We start from the raw sequence: 17,851 nt of genomic DNA, 5'->3' as shown, positions 1-17,851 counted from the left end.
GTAATAATAATGTGATATTCTTCCATTTCTGGTGCTAAAACATTATTTTCGCCTTATATTGGCTAAAATCTTGTGTGTAAAGTGTATAAAATCTTCACTAATAAATGAAAGGCACAGTCATAGTGCTGATTTTTGTGCCTTCTACAGAACCAGAGTTCTGGTTCGTGCTGACAACTCTTATGTTTATTAATCTTCAGTTATTTGAGATCCAAAAAAGTTTAAAACAAACAGAGGTTTAATACTTAAGTGTAATTTGATTGGATGAAGAATATGAAGAATAGTGGTAAATGTGGCAGAAGGATGAACTGAAGGACACATGTAAAAGGTGAAAACATCAAAGCACATTTATTTTTATTGTAAGGTACACTCATGACTGAATGAGTCAGGAACACTTAAGAAACAATGAAACCACGCCCTCAGCATTTTAGACTGAGGTGCTCTTGAGCAAGACAAGCACAGAACTCTTTGAGGCATGATCTGTTAGCTCTCGATTATCATCCAGGTAACTGCAGAAATATTACTGCATGATTCTTTTTAAAGTTGTGTCTGAGTGAGTGCAGCTTTTTAATTATGTTTATTCACTTTCACTCAATTCACAAAAGCTTAGAAGAACTTTTGCATTTTTACAAACAGGTACATTTATTAAAAGTCCAAAATGAGATGACGTGCGTGTTGTCAAACACTTTCATCTATGAATGTGTGTGATATTATTAACCCTGCTGACTTAAACAATACTTTCATAATACAATTTTTAAAAAGTGTATGAACTGAATCCAGCAGAGAGGTCGACTGAAGCAGGTCCTGTTTGCAGTGGTCAGTCTTACTGATCAGTTAAAAATCTCTTCTTATTTTCTGTAACTGGGAAAAATCCACCGCCTGCAGAGTATATATGATGTTTCATCTGTGAGCAGACAGACGCCAGAAATAGTTTCTTTAACATGGTTCACTTTCCATTTGGTGGTTGCTCCTGTATTATTAAATTAGCTTCACGTGCAGTGCACTGAACTGCATTCAGAGACACTTGTTTAAAGAGAAAGCTTTCAAGGTCTGTCTTTGGCGCTCAGGAATGTTTGTTCAGTATCAGTGATGACTGGAGCAACAATTTATTGGATAACCAAAGAAACATTTTACAGTTACTTAAAAACGCAAAACTGTTTTTGGCAGTTCACTTTTTGACTTGCCATCATAACGCTCATCTGTTCCTGTTTAGATGGTGGAGACAGAGCAGTGTGGGAGTTTAAGAAATGAGTATTTGAATGCAGTCAGTAACAGCATGTGTCCTTTCTTCATGTGAGTTACTGAACTTTTTTGCAACAAGAAGGCCTGATGTATCTTTATAGCAATAATGCCGATGCAGAGACTCCACATGTAGACTGAGGCTCTTGTTTACCTCAAAATATGAAACCCTGAGAATAAATTTATTTGCAGATCAGAAAGCTGACATATTACAAGTCTTCACATTCCTTGGGATTATTTAAAAAGGCATATAAACATATAAAATCTCATTCCATCATTAAATATGTTGCTGACAGGATGTTAGCAACATAATAGTAATTTAAAAATTCGTTTTGCTCCTAATGGCCATGCGTAATATCTCTAGGCCTGCTTTTAAACAAGTGGTCACATCCATGTAATTTACATGCAGTGTTCTGCATTTCTGCAGTGTAGTGAACGTCAATAAATCAAGTAAAAGCTGTGAGGTGAGCTGTGGCAGGCGGCTGAAGGGTGTTTTGTGTGTTTTCCTGTCGAGTGAGCAGCAGCAGTAGTCATCCGAGCTGAGGAATCTTTTTATGACTCCTGCACTCATGGCTGGAGGGAAGAGAGAGGACGAACAGTCTGCAGCGTTTTAGCACACAATTTCCTGATGGTTTCAGAGAAGAGGCCAGCCAAGCATTTCAAGTGGCGGAGCAGCGAGAGGGCAGTATTGTAGAGGAGAGCAGGTAGTGTAATGATCAGGTAGACAAGATGACATCGAGCGTCCTCAGAGACGGTCAGACACACTGAGCTCACATCCTTCCAGGCAAAAAGAACCACTGAAACAGGACGAGACAAAACCAACAAACAAGAGAGCCATTAACCACGAGAAGACTTGTTATTACTGTACAGCAGCACAAAGTCAGCGCAGTCTCTGTGCAACACATACAGGAGCACAAACACCGAGTACACATGAACTGTTGGCAATAATAAACTGGTATTTGCAGCATGTGTGTAATAGCATGCATTTCCGAGTAGTCACCAACAAAATGGACAAACAACTTCACAATAAAATAAACCATCTTTATGAAGCGCACATGTGCACAACTCATAAAATAGTTATTGCAATCTCTGTCTGCATCTCCTGGGATGAGATCTGATAATAAATGCCAAACCATAATAATATCTGCACATGTATGTGACCTAAAATGTAACTATTAGTTTCTGATTAGTTATTTTAGAGTTGTTATTTTAACTGCATCCCAATAAATCACAGTTTATGGTGCAAATACTATTCTTGCAGGGTTCATATTGTGCAGCAAGCCTTGTTTCACAGTTTGTAATGATCTGCTGTTGATTTATAAAAATCTGCCAGACGTAACAGGTAATTTAACAACTTCAAAATGATTCTCATGCATTGACAACATGACTAAATCCAGTAGAGTATAAACAGTTTTGGTGTCACTAACTTCAGCTCTAAACAAACTGTCCAAACTTTAATGACTCAACTAAGGAAGGTACACTTTGACTCACAGGTATGTAGATTTTTAAAAGCTATATTATTCTTTTATATTCCACTTCTCATTAAACATGTTTAATTTAAAAATAAATGTTATTCACAGAATAAGGCTGATTTTAAAAGTGTCAGTACTCGAACACTCTTTGGTCATTTTCTGTGTTTTAATATCTTTTAAGCAACCAGCCGAGTTTGCTACAGATCATAGCTGCGATAATAAACCAGCATCTTAATCTGAATCTGAATTTTAATTAGCTGAAGTGGCAGTTGGCTGTTTGGTTAAATAAAAACTGTCCTTAACATGTGGACAGTCTGACATTTTCTTTCTGTAGTTCCTCAGAAGACCACTAAAGAATTATCGAGAGATTTAAAGATGTTTCACTGTTGGGTGTTGTTGTTACAGACGGGTGTATTTTGACCTGAATTTGATCATTTTGCACAGATTTTACTCTCTTGCTATGATTTAAGCTGAAACCCATGTCACACTTTTTACATTTATCTCAGAGGTACTTTTTATAGTAACGTGCTTCTGGTTTCTTTAAAGTTTCTTTAAAGTTAACTTCCTGCTTCTAAAATAACTGCCTGGTGATTGGTAGAGCACTCCTTAGTTCACTTGATTTGCTGCACAAAGTCAACATGGGAAAATCAAATATCAACCATTCCAATAGACACAATACACAAAATGTGTAATGATATAACACATGTACTGTGTGAATAATGGTTTAAGACATAAAAAAGGGATAATCCATTTATAAATAATCCATATAAATGAAAAAATCACTTTGTTTTTTGTAAACGAGGCAGGACGGAAACTGACTGGTTATTTATTCAAAAAGCTACTAAATATATTTAAGGGGAGTAAGAATATTGTTTTTTTCTTTTGGACAAATCCAAACCACACAAAGCAAAATTTAACTGAAATAAACCCGTAAAAATAGATTTTATTTCCAAAAACAAAAATCTTTTTGTGCAGAATAAATTTCTGAAAGTGTTTTGAATACAGATACATACACTGCAACTGTGCATTTGTAGTAGTGTAAAAGTATAACAGAGATATTTCTTATTTGTATATGTTATATATAATTTATTGTGCATTTTTCTATAAGATAAAAATAGATATATTTTTATTTATTTTTAACAATGCCATTTTTAAAAAATAAATTCTGCATATAGTCTTCTACCTTTACAGGATTCTACCTGGCACTCCCATCCAGGATGCAGCGTTTTATTCAGACAGTGCTCAGTAGAAAACGAATAGAAATTAGAGTTTTAATCCTTTGACACTATGCAGGAAAAACTGGACTTTGACTTTATATTTTAAATTGCAGCACATGGTGCATTCTTGTAACTGTCAGGATCAATACATTCACAATTTGAAGTAGTTTTGCGACGTGTTTATGTGGATTCATCTAAATAATGGTAGGCTGTCAGGTGGCCTACTGGATAAAAGCATCCCAAAGTGGGGACAAACAGACAGGTAAAAATGCCACATTGATATGCAGCTTCTGCTCACATTTCCATTGTTGAGTTGTGAGGCCATTTAAAAAGTTTCCGTCTCCACATTCAGCTGTCAAAGTGTTTTCAAACTTTTGATTAGAAGATGCATCTCTTGACTGTTAATGTGAAAATAAGCCGAATAAATGAATTCCTGGCATAAATGGACATCAGGAAACACTTGATGCAAATTGCAGCTATTTGCATGCATTTCAGGTGCAAAACCATGTTTGATCATTATTATTATTATTATTATTTATTTTAACGCACTTTTTTTTATTCAGAGGTAAAATATATTTATATATCTAACTTTATACTGTTTCTACATTAACAAAACTCTTTCTTTTGGGGGGGGGAGAGAGGTGCACTTAAATGTTTGAACAATGTTTTGAAGCTTCTTCCAAAAACCAAAAATTATCTAAATTATTTTATTATTTTAATTTTACGCAGTGTGTAATGACTAAAGCAGACATGATTGTAAATCTGAACAGCCTCTTGATGTATTAAGAACAAAAAAAATGCAACGTTAGCTCAAGAAAATGAAAAAGGAAAAGAAAAGTCAAAGCAGAACACTGCAAACACTTACATGTGACTGGAAAGTGCCCAAAATCCCAAAATTATCTTCTACCTTAAAATTCTATGAATCGTCAATACTTGAACTATGTCTCCTTTAGTAAAATTACCTAAATATTATTATGTAAAAGATGTAAAACGGGGATCCACTTCAAATTAAACTCCAAAATTACATTTCAGGACATCAAACAGATTTCATCTTATCACAATAATTGAATGCAAGGGCAACCAGATACAGGAGAAGGACTGGCAGATCCATTTTGCCATATGAGTAACTGGGTGTCAAAGCCAGAGTGAGCCATGGTTGAGTCACAACTATACTCTCTAACAGCTTTGTTTACCTGCCCTTACTGCTGCCACAATTAATGCAGCAGAGAAGTGGACGAACCAGGTACCCTTGGAACCAAGCACCCAGTCCAAGTACACTATCTGCTTTGTTCTGCCATGCATTTGGTAGTCTGCACTGATCTGCTGCTGTGGTTTTTAATTGTTGCTACAAAAGAGAGCAGCTATGCTAAAATATTGCCACTCAAAACAGTGCAGAGGACAGTGGCACTCACAGAACTCGGAGGACCTAAAATTTCAGGGAGCTAAATCAGTTTCAAACATGGAAGGGCGCAATTTGTTGTCCCTTTTTCCTTTGTTGTTGTTGTTATTGTTGTTTTGTTTTTCAAATCTCAAATAAAGTGACTGGTTATAGTTACAGTTTCAGGATTTATTCAGTCATATGTGTATAAACTATATGCATAAAAATATGATCTATAAAGCTAATCTCACCAATCATTCTTTGAAACTCATCATGACATTGTTTAATGATCACTGACAGCCTGTCCACGCTTTGCAGTACCACTGTAGCTTAATGAACCTTAATTAAGGTTGTTATACGCCTTGATAGTCTTTAGCTTCAGTTTTAAAACTGAAATCACAATCAGCTTGTTGTCATAAATGTGTACTACAAGGTATAATTTTTATACAATTTTTAATTTCCTATCTGATTAGTTTAGCATATGGTTCAATAATTTAAAAAATGGTGCCAACAATATCTCACTGATGTGAAGGTAAATTCTTTGTAATGAGTGTTCTTGAGTGAAATGGTGTGCTCAACACATCTTTGACTTAACTTTCCACTCACACTGATGATTTTATTACATTGATGTGATATTAGAAAAGTTTAATATTTTGTTTAAAAAAAAAGAAAGAAACTTTGTTTTTGTTTGTTTTGTGGTGGTGGTGGTGGGGGGGGTTCCTATGGCATGAAAATTAAAAGAACATTTCCTCTTTCAGGCAACATAGAAAAGAATTTAACAAAATTCAGCATCTTAATTTGCTTCCAAAGACAAAAAAGGAAAATTAAATTTTCTATCACCAGCATAGCTCCTTTTCCTGTCTCCCCAGCTCCAGCACAGAATCCAGTCTGATTGGCCTTTATTGCAACTTTATCAACTTAACGAAAAGCTGTATTGTAATACTTTAAGCATAACTTCTAAACGTTAATCTTATTACAGTATGTTAAATTCTTTTTTCCTCCGTTTCCTCCAGCTGTCAGATTATGGTCAGTGCCCATTAAAGCCCATATTCTGTTTTTGGCACCCTATTAGCATCATTTCGTCCATCAAGCGACATTAATTGTGAATGAATGCAAACTCCTGCAGAAGAATACGGTCTTCAAGAGGTCTGTCACATACTTTCTCCACTTGGGAGGACCTTTAACCTACTTAGCTGAGGAACCGCACCGTTTCAAGTAGAGCAGCTGAAAGATATGCACCTGCCCGCTTTTTACTCTCACACTGCTCTGCGATTTAAGAGGAGAGAAAGTATTTGATCTAAATGGTACTACACTGACTGCAGGTGTGGAATTTCCTCCACAAATCTTCACAAAAATTCACCCTCTGGGCTGGGCAGTATAGAGATGCGCTTTATATGAAGAAAAACTAATTAGAGTTGTTGAAGACTGGTGCGTTTAATACCAGTATTTGTGTTTATTTTCCGCCATGGTCAAATATACGAGCCTTTTGATTCCATGCGCAAGAATATCCAAATAAAAATATCAGTAATCTGGAAGAAAAACTGTACATAAGATTTCCCCCCCAGTATCCTTCAATTTAGAGATGTAATAAATAACGTGGTGTTGTTTGACTGTTAAAGAATGCTTGCTGCTTTCATTTTTTTTCGTTGACAAACCCTGACATGAATTTATAAATCCCTGGCTTCTTTTCCAATTAAAATCTAATCACGTTTGAATTTAAATTTAAAAATAAGCATCCCAGTCTACAAGGTTCGGTGTGTATTTTCAGTTTTTTCCTTCTTCTTCTTCTTTTTCTTCTTTGTAACCTCGCCACACCAAAATGCATCGTTTTACAAATCCACCTTTTTCTTAACATACCCCAGAATCTCTGTTTTCTTTTAACTGGAGGCTGGTGTACTCACAACGAAATCTAAACGAAATCACTAGAAATCTAAGGGAGATGCCCCAGACAATCGAAAGAGAGATTCGCGGTTCGCGCGTAAATTACGCACAGAAAAATTTACCCAGATAAATGATTCCCGTAACTTAGATATAATTACGATAACGGCACATGTTTGTTTCCACTTTTCAAAAATCACCCAAACAAAGAAGAAGATGTGAAGTAAGAGAAACTGGAAATCACTTTTAGTGTGATTAATTTCACTCGTGTTATTTTACAGATAGAAGAGGGAAATGTGAGGGGTTGTAGGAGCTGCAAGACGAAATCGTTTTCGTGTTTTCTGCACTTTGTGCTCGGCCGGTGCGTGGTTGAGGTGACAGGTCAGGACCCTGGCCCTCTAGCCATCTCTCCACATCTCTCAGGGTATTGAACTAGCAACGAAGAGATGGAGAAAAGTACTTCAATAACCAGGCGCTTGAATCCATCTGCTGTGCTGAGCTGATGGAGGCGAAGGTATTGAGCAAAAGGCTATCTGGAGGATACAAACTACATAAATGGGTTGTTATTAGGTTCTCGTTAACAACACTTAAATGGTCCGATAAACGCTTCGATATAGAGAGAAAATTGGTTAGAATGTTGTTATAGAAAGTCGCCGCTGTTTATCTGAACACCGCGGTTTGCGCCAGTAATCTCTGTCATTAATGAACACAATTTAAGAGATCATTCAGTCCCTGATGGCAAGCACGCTGTCTATAGAATATTATGTAACATACTTCTGTTTGTCTTCAGGAATAATGTGACAGAAGCATGTGAACTGATTTGCTCTGTGACTTAGTGAGAAAGATTAACATTTTCTTTAAGGAAAAATGTATTCCATAGACACGAACTAGCTTCCCATTTGGAAGTTTGGGAATAAAAAAGCAGTAATCTTCGCCATAGTGCCACCAATTTATTGATTGTATTTCTTCTGACGAAAAGAATCAATGTGGGCTAATTTATGTGAATAATTCCCCGATATTTTTCAGAACGCATCGTACCCGTTTGTTTGACTAAGCAGACAAGCAAAACTAAGCACGAGACAAAAATTATTGCTAAACATAGTTTGAAAACGGGAGAATATTTTAAATCGGTTTCTCTTTGTTCGTCTTAGATTTGTGAACCAACCTTGGGTGGGCCTTCTTCATGAGTCCTTGGCGCGTTCCTTTATATGGCTCCGGTTGCATTTGCCGCATCATCTCCACAGGATGTAAAAGTTAACTAGGATTGAAAACTATATGAATATGAACTATAAGCGCCTATAAGAGTTGCATGCAGCCAACCAGCTCCAGATTTTTATGAGATCCTAATGTGGAGGGTTTGTGGACCGGGGTCCTGCTCTCTGACTCAGTAATCCACAAGGTTGAGAGGTTTGCCTCATTTACATAATGTTAGAGGTCTGGGCCGAGGCCTACTTTTCTTTTCTACTTGAAAAGACACCATGCTGCCGTTCCCAAAAGAGTGGAAAAGGCGCACAGACGTCTGGACAAGCATAGGTGTATTTTCAGGTAGGAAATATTACTCTAACAAAGGCTGATTTACCCCAATTTATGTTCTAATAGAAATAGCTTTTAGGGAGATTCTTTATTTTACACAGGTTAGACCACTTTTCAAACGCCATTTTTTTTCTTTTTGTCTTCAGTGTCTTTCTTACAACTCCAGCTGACTTTGGAAAAAGCACGCACTGTTTTGTTTTCCTGAAGAACAATAAAGCCCAGCCACTTCACATTAAATCCGCCGCGGAGTGCGGGCATCTGGGGGGGAAGAAAAATAAGAAATCCGGCTTCTGAAATATGCATAGGAAAAAATGAATGATTACAATCAGCCTATCAACTTAACCGGAGATTGCTGATCTTGATATGTCTCTATAATTGATGGCTGACCATGTCACATCTTCATTTACTCAATTAGGGTAGGTAGCTACTTGCTGCCATGCCATGGCAAATTACATTAGTGGCTTCATGCAGACGAGTGGTTCCTTCCTACAATAATGAAGACAGCAACACATTTCACGTCTGGAAAATAACCTCCGAGCAGAGCACCTGTTCCCATTGTTGTCTGCAGTAATATGGTGATGATAAAGTAAAAAAAAAAAAAAGAAAAAAAAGTCAAAGGAAACATTATCATTGTTATGAGAACATATTTTCCAAGAGGTACGGTAGCGGCAAGTCTTTATTACTGAGTAGTTATCAGATATAGGCGTCATAAATCAGTTTAGAAATAAATGACAAATTGAGACGTTTTTATTAACCGCTGTTCGCCATTTCTAGCGGCTCTTTTCTCATTTGACCCTCTTGTTTTGTTCCTCTTCCTCTTATTCTTCCCCTGGCGCCAGTCAGTTTGCTCAGAGATTACAATGTCAGGTCAAGACTGCAAAGTGTCGTTAATGCATGTTGACCAGACTCGAGGGTTTGAGGCTTAAAATACTGCACCAAGTCTAATATAATTGCAGATGCCTAAGAAGTATAGGTACAAAATAGTAATTTCCTGCCTTTTGATCCTAAATTAGGTTATATGGAGTCGGATGCTTTATGATTAGTTCTGGAAAAATATAATTTACAAATTCAGTACATTTATGTCTTTTGCTGTGTGAGTGCTGTGTAATGGCAAAGAGTTTTGGACCCTTACTGCCGTTTCTTTTTCAACATATTTTTCTTTCTTTTTCTTCTTTATGAGCTTATTTGGACTTGTTCCTCTCTGCTGGGGTAAAATGATGCTTAAGAAGCATAAACGAGCTGGTCATACAACTTCATTGTGACTCTTTGATGATACTCGGTGGCCCTTATGTCTGTTCAAAGTGCTCTCAAAGTTTCTAGAAAGAGTGGAATTCCCTACTGACGCAAAATAGTCATATGTGGTCAGATCAGCTGATGTGCGGAACATAATGGGATATTCTCACCTGTATGTAGCTGCTGCAAACACAGAATCGCGAATATGTGTCGTAGTTTTATTCGCGTATACTAGTTAATACAAAGCAAAGTGTGTTTTCATGAATTATTTCCCTAAAATGTCAATGACTATTGTTTGCTGGTTTAGGAGTTTTGCTCCGCCCCCTGTGTTTGTCGTAAACCTGGCTCCTGGCTCCAATAAACCCGGGCTAAGAGCGCCCTGGGCTCGCCTCCTTCTCCAAGGCGATCAATAGGATCTCAGGCGCACTACAAGCACTCTCTTACGTAGACATCCACCAAGGAGAGAGCCGATACAACAACACGGTTGATCTGCTCAAACACAAAAATCTACCTGCTTTCTGAATCATGTCGTTGAGCCCAAAGCACACAACGCCTTTTTCAGTGACAGATATTTTGAGTCCAATCGAGGAGACCTACAAGAAGTTTAGTGGCATGGACGGCGCAGGGAACCTAACCTCTCCACTGGGAGCCTACCGACAGCCTCAGGTGTCTCAGACCGGCATGCAACAGCACTCCATGGGCCATAACGCCACGGTGGCCACCACTTACCACATGCCGCACAGCGTCTCCCAGTTCTCCCACAGCGCAATGGGAGGATACTGCAATGGAAGCATTGGCAACATGGGAGATCTTCCGTCGTACCAGGAAAGCATGCGGAATAGTGCAGCAGCAACAGGGTGGTACAGCGCCAACCCTGATCCAAGATACTCCACAAGTAAGTTCGATTCTGCTTTTATCAACACTTTTCAGACTTTTTTTAAATCTTCGTAAAACCACAAATGAATTTTGAGAGTGACAGATAAAAACGCAGACTACTAACCTGTAGTTTCTTTTTGTTAGTTTTTTATATGTTAATTTAAAAATGATATATATTGTCCGCTATTTTACAAAATATCTAATTTTAAATGACTGTTTATGCTGATGAAAACCGAAAAGGAGATCATTCTTTGGCTCAGTCTGACTCGACTTTTTTTTTTTAATTTAGGAATAAGAAACAATTTTAAAGCAATAATTTGATAATTTATTATTATTATTATTATTATTATTATTATTATTATTATCATTATCATTATCATTATTATTATTATTATTATTATTATTATTATTAACAGCAACAACAACAACAGCACATATGTTTTTGGTTTGTTTATATTTTCCAACTTCAGCCAATAATCAATAAAGACTACTTCAGGCGAAATAGTGTTCTCCTCTTCTGTTTATTGAACGCATGTATATGTATGTATATTTTTAAGTTTCTAGATTCATGGGACCTTCCACAGGTATGAACATGACCGGCATGGGGAGTCTCACAGGAATGGCGGACGCCACCAAAGCCATGCCGGCTCTCCACGCTGCGCCCAGGAGGAAACGGCGCGTCCTGTTCTCACAGGCTCAGGTCTACGAGCTCGAGAGGAGGTTTAAGCAACAGAAATACCTGTCTGCGCCTGAAAGGGAGCACCTGGCCAGTATGATACACCTGACGCCGACTCAGGTGAAGATCTGGTTTCAGAACCACCGGTACAAGATGAAGCGCCAGGCCAAGGACAAGGCAGCGCAACAGATGCAGCAGCAGCAACAGGACGGTTCTCTGTGCCAACAACAGGCGCAGTCCCCCAGGCGCGTAGCCGTGCCTGTTCTGGTGAAGGACGGTAAACCGTGCCAGAACGGCTCAAATACGCCAACGCCGAACCAGCAGCAGGTACAACAGAACCAACAGCAAAGCCAACAACAGAGCGGAGCTGGAGTCGTGCTCGCATCCTCCACCAACAGCCTCACCCAGCATCAAAACCAGCAGCAGGTGAACACTTTGGAGCTGGAAGAGATGTCGCCCAGCCCTCCCTCACTGCACAGCCAGCTGAACATGGCACAGATAGACACATCTGCTGTAGATTACACCAGTAACATGGTCAGCTCAAACCTCCTGTACGGCAGAACGTGGTAGGACCTAATACAGTACTGTCACTTTCCACTTTTTCTATGTGAACCTGCGGATGAGCCCATGCAAAACAAAACACTGCAAAATATATATATATATATATATATATATATATATATATATATATATATATATATATATATATATATATATATTCTCGCTGAGGGCTTAAAATGGGGCCCTTTGGCTTTGGAGGGTGTTGAAGTGGGCAAGGGGCGCACAGAGGCGCACCAGCTGATCAGGGCACATTTTCTTGACATCTCTGACAGGGGAGTCTATTTTTGAACTTTGCAGAAATGGCCGCCCTTCAAAGCAATTATGTCGTTTCTGGACCTTTTGTAATCCATGTTTTGGACCTTCCTCATGATGTTTTAAACGTAGTCTATGTTGGTGAAACAAAAAGGAATGCTGCTTCACTTGAGTTCGGACTGGGGGAGAGGTGGGATCAGGTTCGAAGTACACTAAGCCACCACTTCTTATTTGCGGTGATAACCTGGTATTTTATCATATTAATATTGTAAACTAATGTATTCATTTAGACTTATTGAATAAAGTAGGGACTTGTATATTTGGCTAACACACAAGAATGCGTTTAACTGTATAATAATCGTTATTGCGTCCACTTTTATGTTTTCTTTATTCTTTTGTAAGTTAAAAAGGAACAAATGCGTGATGGCTGCTGTATATGTTTCAAAACCAATTGAACGTTAACAATAAATAACTTGAAGTGTGAGAGCTATTCCTGAACAAGTAATTTTTTAAAAGGCATCTGTTTTGGAGTGCATTTTCATTATGTTGTGATTGAGACCAAATTGAGCTGGAAAGCAAGGTCGATGAGGGAGCCAGCATTGTTCAGGTGACATTTTGGAGGGCTGCCTTTCATGGGAAATGTCTGCAAGAGTCTAAGACCGGGAAATCACCCCCTTTTTTTAAAAAACACTATCACTTTTTAGCAGCCTCGATATTGGGATTAATTCATGCTTCACTACATTAATAGATATTTTTTTCTTTCCTTTAAATCAACTAAACTATTCAATCATATTGATCTTAATCTTTTTAATAGGCCCAGTTGGTTTTGCGCTGTGCAATTGGCCAGTTTTACTGTGAATGCTTGCGTCTATGGAATGCACAATGATCACCAATTATTGGAAATGGGAATCTTATAAATAGTAGGTATAGTATTTAAAAGAACGGGATGCATGCTCCACATTATTATTATGTGATCTCAGAGTTAATGACACAGCTATTATTATTATTATTATTATTATTATTATTATTATTATTATCCTCACAATAAACAATTTGTATCATCGTTGTAAAATCAAATAGGAACAATTACATTATTAATTTTGTTATATTTTATATTTTTTAATTAAATAATGTTGGGGGGTTTTTATTATTCAAAATTGAAAAAATAAGTCCAAATTTTGTTTTATTAGCAAATGTAATTTAACTATAAATGTGGGGCTGTGTTGTAATCCGTAAAGTTTTAGGAATCATTTTCAGGACTCACAGAAAGTATGACGAGGATATTTCTCTATTAGCTAAATTACTGACGATTATTATTTAGAGTTAAATATCCTTTATTTGCAATTAATTTTCTTTTATAAAACCACCCTTTCTCTGTAAAGCACAGGACCACAAACGTAACATGAATCTAAATATAGGTAAAGAGTGCCTCCAAAGCTAATACAGACACTGGGTCCTGCTCTGTATTTACTTTTACTTGATTAATGAAATAACACTGATATCTCCACTTATTTATTTCTAAAGCGCTGAACGACACTGTAAACACATTCATACTTAGTGTTATTCACACACACACACACACACACACACACACACACACACACACTTACGTTTGCACGGACTGGCCCTGTTCTGTTTAATCCCTGTCGAAGGTGAATGATTTGTGCAAACAAATTCCAAAGTTTTTAAGGTCATCACTTAGCGTCGTTGTCGCTTCCCCTTTGCTTCTGTCCTCCAAAAGCTTTTTCCACACCAGCGGCGGCTGATAATAGAAAGTAACATTTCATTTCCTGTGGTCATTTAAACACGTTCGGAAATTACTTCTCAATCCCCTTGCTGATGACACCCTGCGATGATGATGATGATGGCTATCAGTGTGTATCAGTGGAGACCTTGGAGAGCCTCCATTTTCAACCCCTTCACATACCTGGCAGCTGTATGTATATGTGCTATCATCCCTACACTTGAAGGAAGCGCCAGAGCCAATATGCACCTGACATTTGGAATTGAGCGTGGCAACTCCATCAGAAAGGAGTCTGATAAGAGCATTAAAAAGAGAAATGCATTCCACAATATACACTATGATGCAGCAAGATGCTTCTGATAGATTTTGTCTCTAAATTGAGGGTATGAATGAGCTGTCAACAGAGCTTTTGATGGTGGACCACATGAAATGAAAGTGGAGGTGAAGCCATTCTTTTCTCTTTTCAATAGCCATAGTTATGGCGCACTAATAGGCTATGCTTGGTAATCACTGGCTATTGTGCCTGTTGCTTCTCTCAGTTTATTGGGGGGGTACCTCTCTTTGTAAGGATATATGAGACAGGCTGGGCACTGTAATTGGTGCTGGCATCATCATTTCTATGTGGAAACTTTCTGGAACGGCAGTTGCTGCAGTGCACTCTTACCTCTGTGTACATAGTTGCAGAACCAGCTTTAAGTCCGACCATGTTAACAACGTCCACACCCACACACATTTGCACGCGCGCACACACACAGTTCCCATTTACATACACAAACAAAGCAACTGAATAAGTCAGACATTGTGTAAAATTGCCTCTGTTGCAAAAAGTAGATATTTCCATCATGGCTGGAGGGGGTCCATCACTACTTCAATCTCATGTTAGCACAAAGCACGGAGCGGAGGATATTCTATTTCATGGATCCAAAGAATTTTTTAGACTATTCGTCTCAGGTAATTGCAGGTTGCACTGCATAATGTGAACGTAGAAGGAGTCTAAGCTTCTGTCTCTGTAACCCCCCCTCAACCTCCCCCTGCCCAACTCCCTTCCTCCCCATTATTCTACTTAATATGTCAGAAGGTCTGATCGCAGAGAAACCTTTTCAAGTCCTATTGATGTGTTCCTCAATTGACCATGGCGACCTAGCAACCTAGAGAGCGCTAATTGGCAAAGGCTTAACGTGATTGGCTGCATAGTTTACACAGAAACACAGGCCTAACATATAACCATCATCATGCACAAGACAGTGCTTTTTTGTCTTGTTTTGTTTAGAGTTTTTTCTTTCAAAAATATATATATGATGGCAAATTGTTTCATTTTGTTAGTCTCAACTAAAAAGCAATATTTTGACCTGGATAACTTAAAAAATTTCCTGAAACACACACATGTTTTTGGGGAAGAATAAATGTAAACAAATGCTTCATAGAAATGTGTTAATTGTTATGATGATCATGATATTGATTCAGTAGGAATGTGGGCATATGGTAGCAAGTTTAACCTCCGCTTCTATTCCTCTTTCCTAGAAATAGTCCTCAAATCTTGCCCCTTATGTGAAATGATTAGGAGAGGCGAGGTCCGCTTTTTCATTTCACTGAAAGAATGAATGCATTGAATTGGCAGGTTCTGAGACGCACAGAGCAAGATTTTAATTAGTGTATTGCCCTCTTATTCTGCCAAGGAGAGACAGTCTTTTTCTTCTCTACGACAAACCTGTGCCTGCGTGATTTGTTTGGTTTCGACAGAATGAGTCACTGAAGGCTGGATGTCTTTGCCCCAGAAAGCAAAAAGTTCTCTAATTCCAGCCTTTTTCAAATGGGAAAAAAAAAAAATCATCTTCCTACAGAGTGGGAAAAACAACATTTCAAGTAGGTCATAGGACTCTGAAAGCATTTCTCACTCTAATAGATTTTCATGAAATTAAATACATGAAACCATATTTTTAACATTGCTTTTGGTTTGACAATAACACCAAACTCCATATTTACACACGTGGTTATTTCTATTCCTGGGCTTCCACTGGTTAATTCCACTGGTTACTATGAATACCATTTTAGCAATATTAGGTACCTCAGGACCAAAGCAGAGGCTATTCACAACTGTCTATAAGAGAGTGGGGGCAGAGGTTGAAGAGCCTGGTTTGGAGTGTGTGTGCATGTGCGTGTGTGTTTATGTGTGTGCGTGTGTGTGTGTGTGGGGGGGGGGGCATCCCTTATTAGAAAACCATGTCACATTCTCTCTCTGTGCTGACCAGACCCGCTACACTGCCAGTAATCCCCCCTCCAAGTCCCGCTATGCATGTTATTCAATTCTCTCATAAGTATTTAGAGAAACTGTTTTCAGTTGCCACTAATAGCTACTGACCTTCAGTGACACAGGCCAACAATAGGTTTGTCAGGCCTGAAACGCACAACTAAAGAAGCTGATTAGAAACTCAAGAGGTTTGAAGCAAGAATCAATGGCTGCTCTGTCCTACCACAGTGCTTCCAGCATGGTGCTGATGATTGTGGGACCTCCATTAGTTATGCCTCATTAAGTCCCACAAACTCTTCTTTAAGAAAATTGGTTTAGCCAGTTCTGAAATCTTTTACGGTTGTGAATCTCACACTGATTCTGTTTAGACAGCAGTTTGGAGGAAGACCTTGTTTAGTCTGCAATAACTTTTTGAGAAACGTTTGAAAGCCTTTGACCTTCAGTCAGTTTTTGTGTCCTTTACCTCCTTTTAATAAAAATAAATTTTAGGTCAAAATTAAACATTCCCTCATTTATATATATATATATTTTTTTAAATCCTCATCAAATTCTTTAATTTTACATTTAGGCAACATGCTTTAATTACAACCAGGCCTCTGTGTAGTTTCAGGGTATTATACGCCATACCAGTGTAATTTAAATGTAGCAGAGCCCCTTTTAGCCATAGCTAAGAAATTTTACTTATCTTTATTAAGGTCATTTGGGGTTTCCAAACCTCAATATGACCTTGGTCTTTTATATAAAATATTTGTCGCCATAAAATTGAAAGGAGAAAAACAATTAATCTATCAAAAGGCATCTTCCATCCAAGAGTGCTGAAAGTTTAATTAACGCTTCTGTTTATTTAGGGGGTTTTTTCTCTGAGGGGGGGTGCCCCACCCACCCACCAGCACCATTTTTTCTCTTTTACCTTGTTATACCACTGCATCACTTTTTCTGTTAAAGGTTTTGTGTTTTCTTGTTGTCCGGTGCAATCTTGTGTGTTTCAGTTTTCTCGAGTTGTTTAAGGATTCCAATGAGCGGATGAGAGAGGACAATACAGACCATCTGAATTTTGTTCCATTTTTCATCTTTTTTTAAATATGTAGCATCTGGGTTTTGTGTTTATCTGTATGCATGAGAAAAAATGGCTAAATAAAGTACTTTCAAAAACAGTAGGTGAGAGACTTACAGCTTTAAGCTCTAAGAGATTTGTAAGCCGGCCTTTATGCCTCCTTTGACTACACATGATATAATTTTACTCCATCCTTGGAATGGGTTTCAATCTATACAAAACAAGAAAAAAGGAAATTATACAAGCATGCCTAGAAGATATTTAATCATCATCTCCACATATGCAAAGAGATGTTTTTTTTTATATTCAGAAATATGAAAAAGACACATTCACAGGACAAAAGAGTTCACCTCCGTCCTTCGCAACACTCCTCTTTACTTTTGAACCAGCAAGCACTTTTCTCCCAGCTCACCGTTGCCACGGCAATGGCCAGCTGCCAGTCGAAGGATTACTGGTTAATAGGGCCAGGGCTGAAGAGCAGTTCAATGAAGGT

General features: G+C 38.1%; 2 protein-coding genes across 3 annotated transcripts in view; one reads left to right on the top strand and one right to left on the bottom strand.

Annotated features, from left to right (window-relative positions):
- Positions 1 to 328: 328 nt before the first annotated feature.
- Positions 329 to 17,851, bottom strand: part of kiz (kizuna centrosomal protein) — a 66,674-nt gene continuing 49,151 nt past the window's right edge. Inside the window, exon 14 of the mRNA XM_025900999.1 lies at positions 329 to 2,033. Within this exon, the coding sequence (XP_025756784.1) occupies positions 1,982 to 2,033 (52 nt within the window). The 3' untranslated portion in view covers positions 329 to 1,981. The remainder of the gene's footprint in view (positions 2,034 to 17,851) is intronic.
- Positions 10,134 to 12,160, top strand: nkx2.4a (NK2 homeobox 4a). Of its 2 annotated transcripts, none has more exons than XM_003446174.4 (2): positions 10,134 to 10,842; positions 11,381 to 12,160. In XM_003446174.4, exons 1-2 carry the CDS (start codon positions 10,473 to 10,475, stop codon positions 12,067 to 12,069), a joined length of 1,059 nt encoding a protein of 352 aa, XP_003446222.1. In that variant the 5' UTR covers positions 10,134 to 10,472; the 3' UTR covers positions 12,070 to 12,160. The 2 variants fall into 2 exon arrangements, with proteins under 2 accessions (XP_003446222.1, XP_003446223.1); XM_003446175.4 differs by having other exon boundaries at positions 10,136 to 10,842; positions 11,408 to 12,160.

The sequence above is a fragment of the Oreochromis niloticus genome, linkage group LG19, assembly GCF_001858045.2.
Source record: "Oreochromis niloticus isolate F11D_XX linkage group LG19, O_niloticus_UMD_NMBU, whole genome shotgun sequence".
Taxonomy (NCBI): Eukaryota; Metazoa; Chordata; class Actinopteri; order Cichliformes; family Cichlidae; genus Oreochromis; species Oreochromis niloticus.
This window is presented reverse-complemented; position numbering and strand designations above follow the sequence as displayed.

What these genes read in the sequence shown, in the direction of transcription:
- nkx2.4a (XM_003446174.4), top strand. Translation starts at nt 10,473, where the DNA reads ATGTCGTTGAGCCCAAAGCACACAACGCCTTTTTCAGTGACAGATATT. An exon ending in TGATCCAAGATACTCCACAA is followed by an intron (nt 10,843 to 11,380) that starts GTAAGTTCGATT and finishes TATATTTTTAAG; the next exon opens with TTTCTAGATTCATGGGACCT.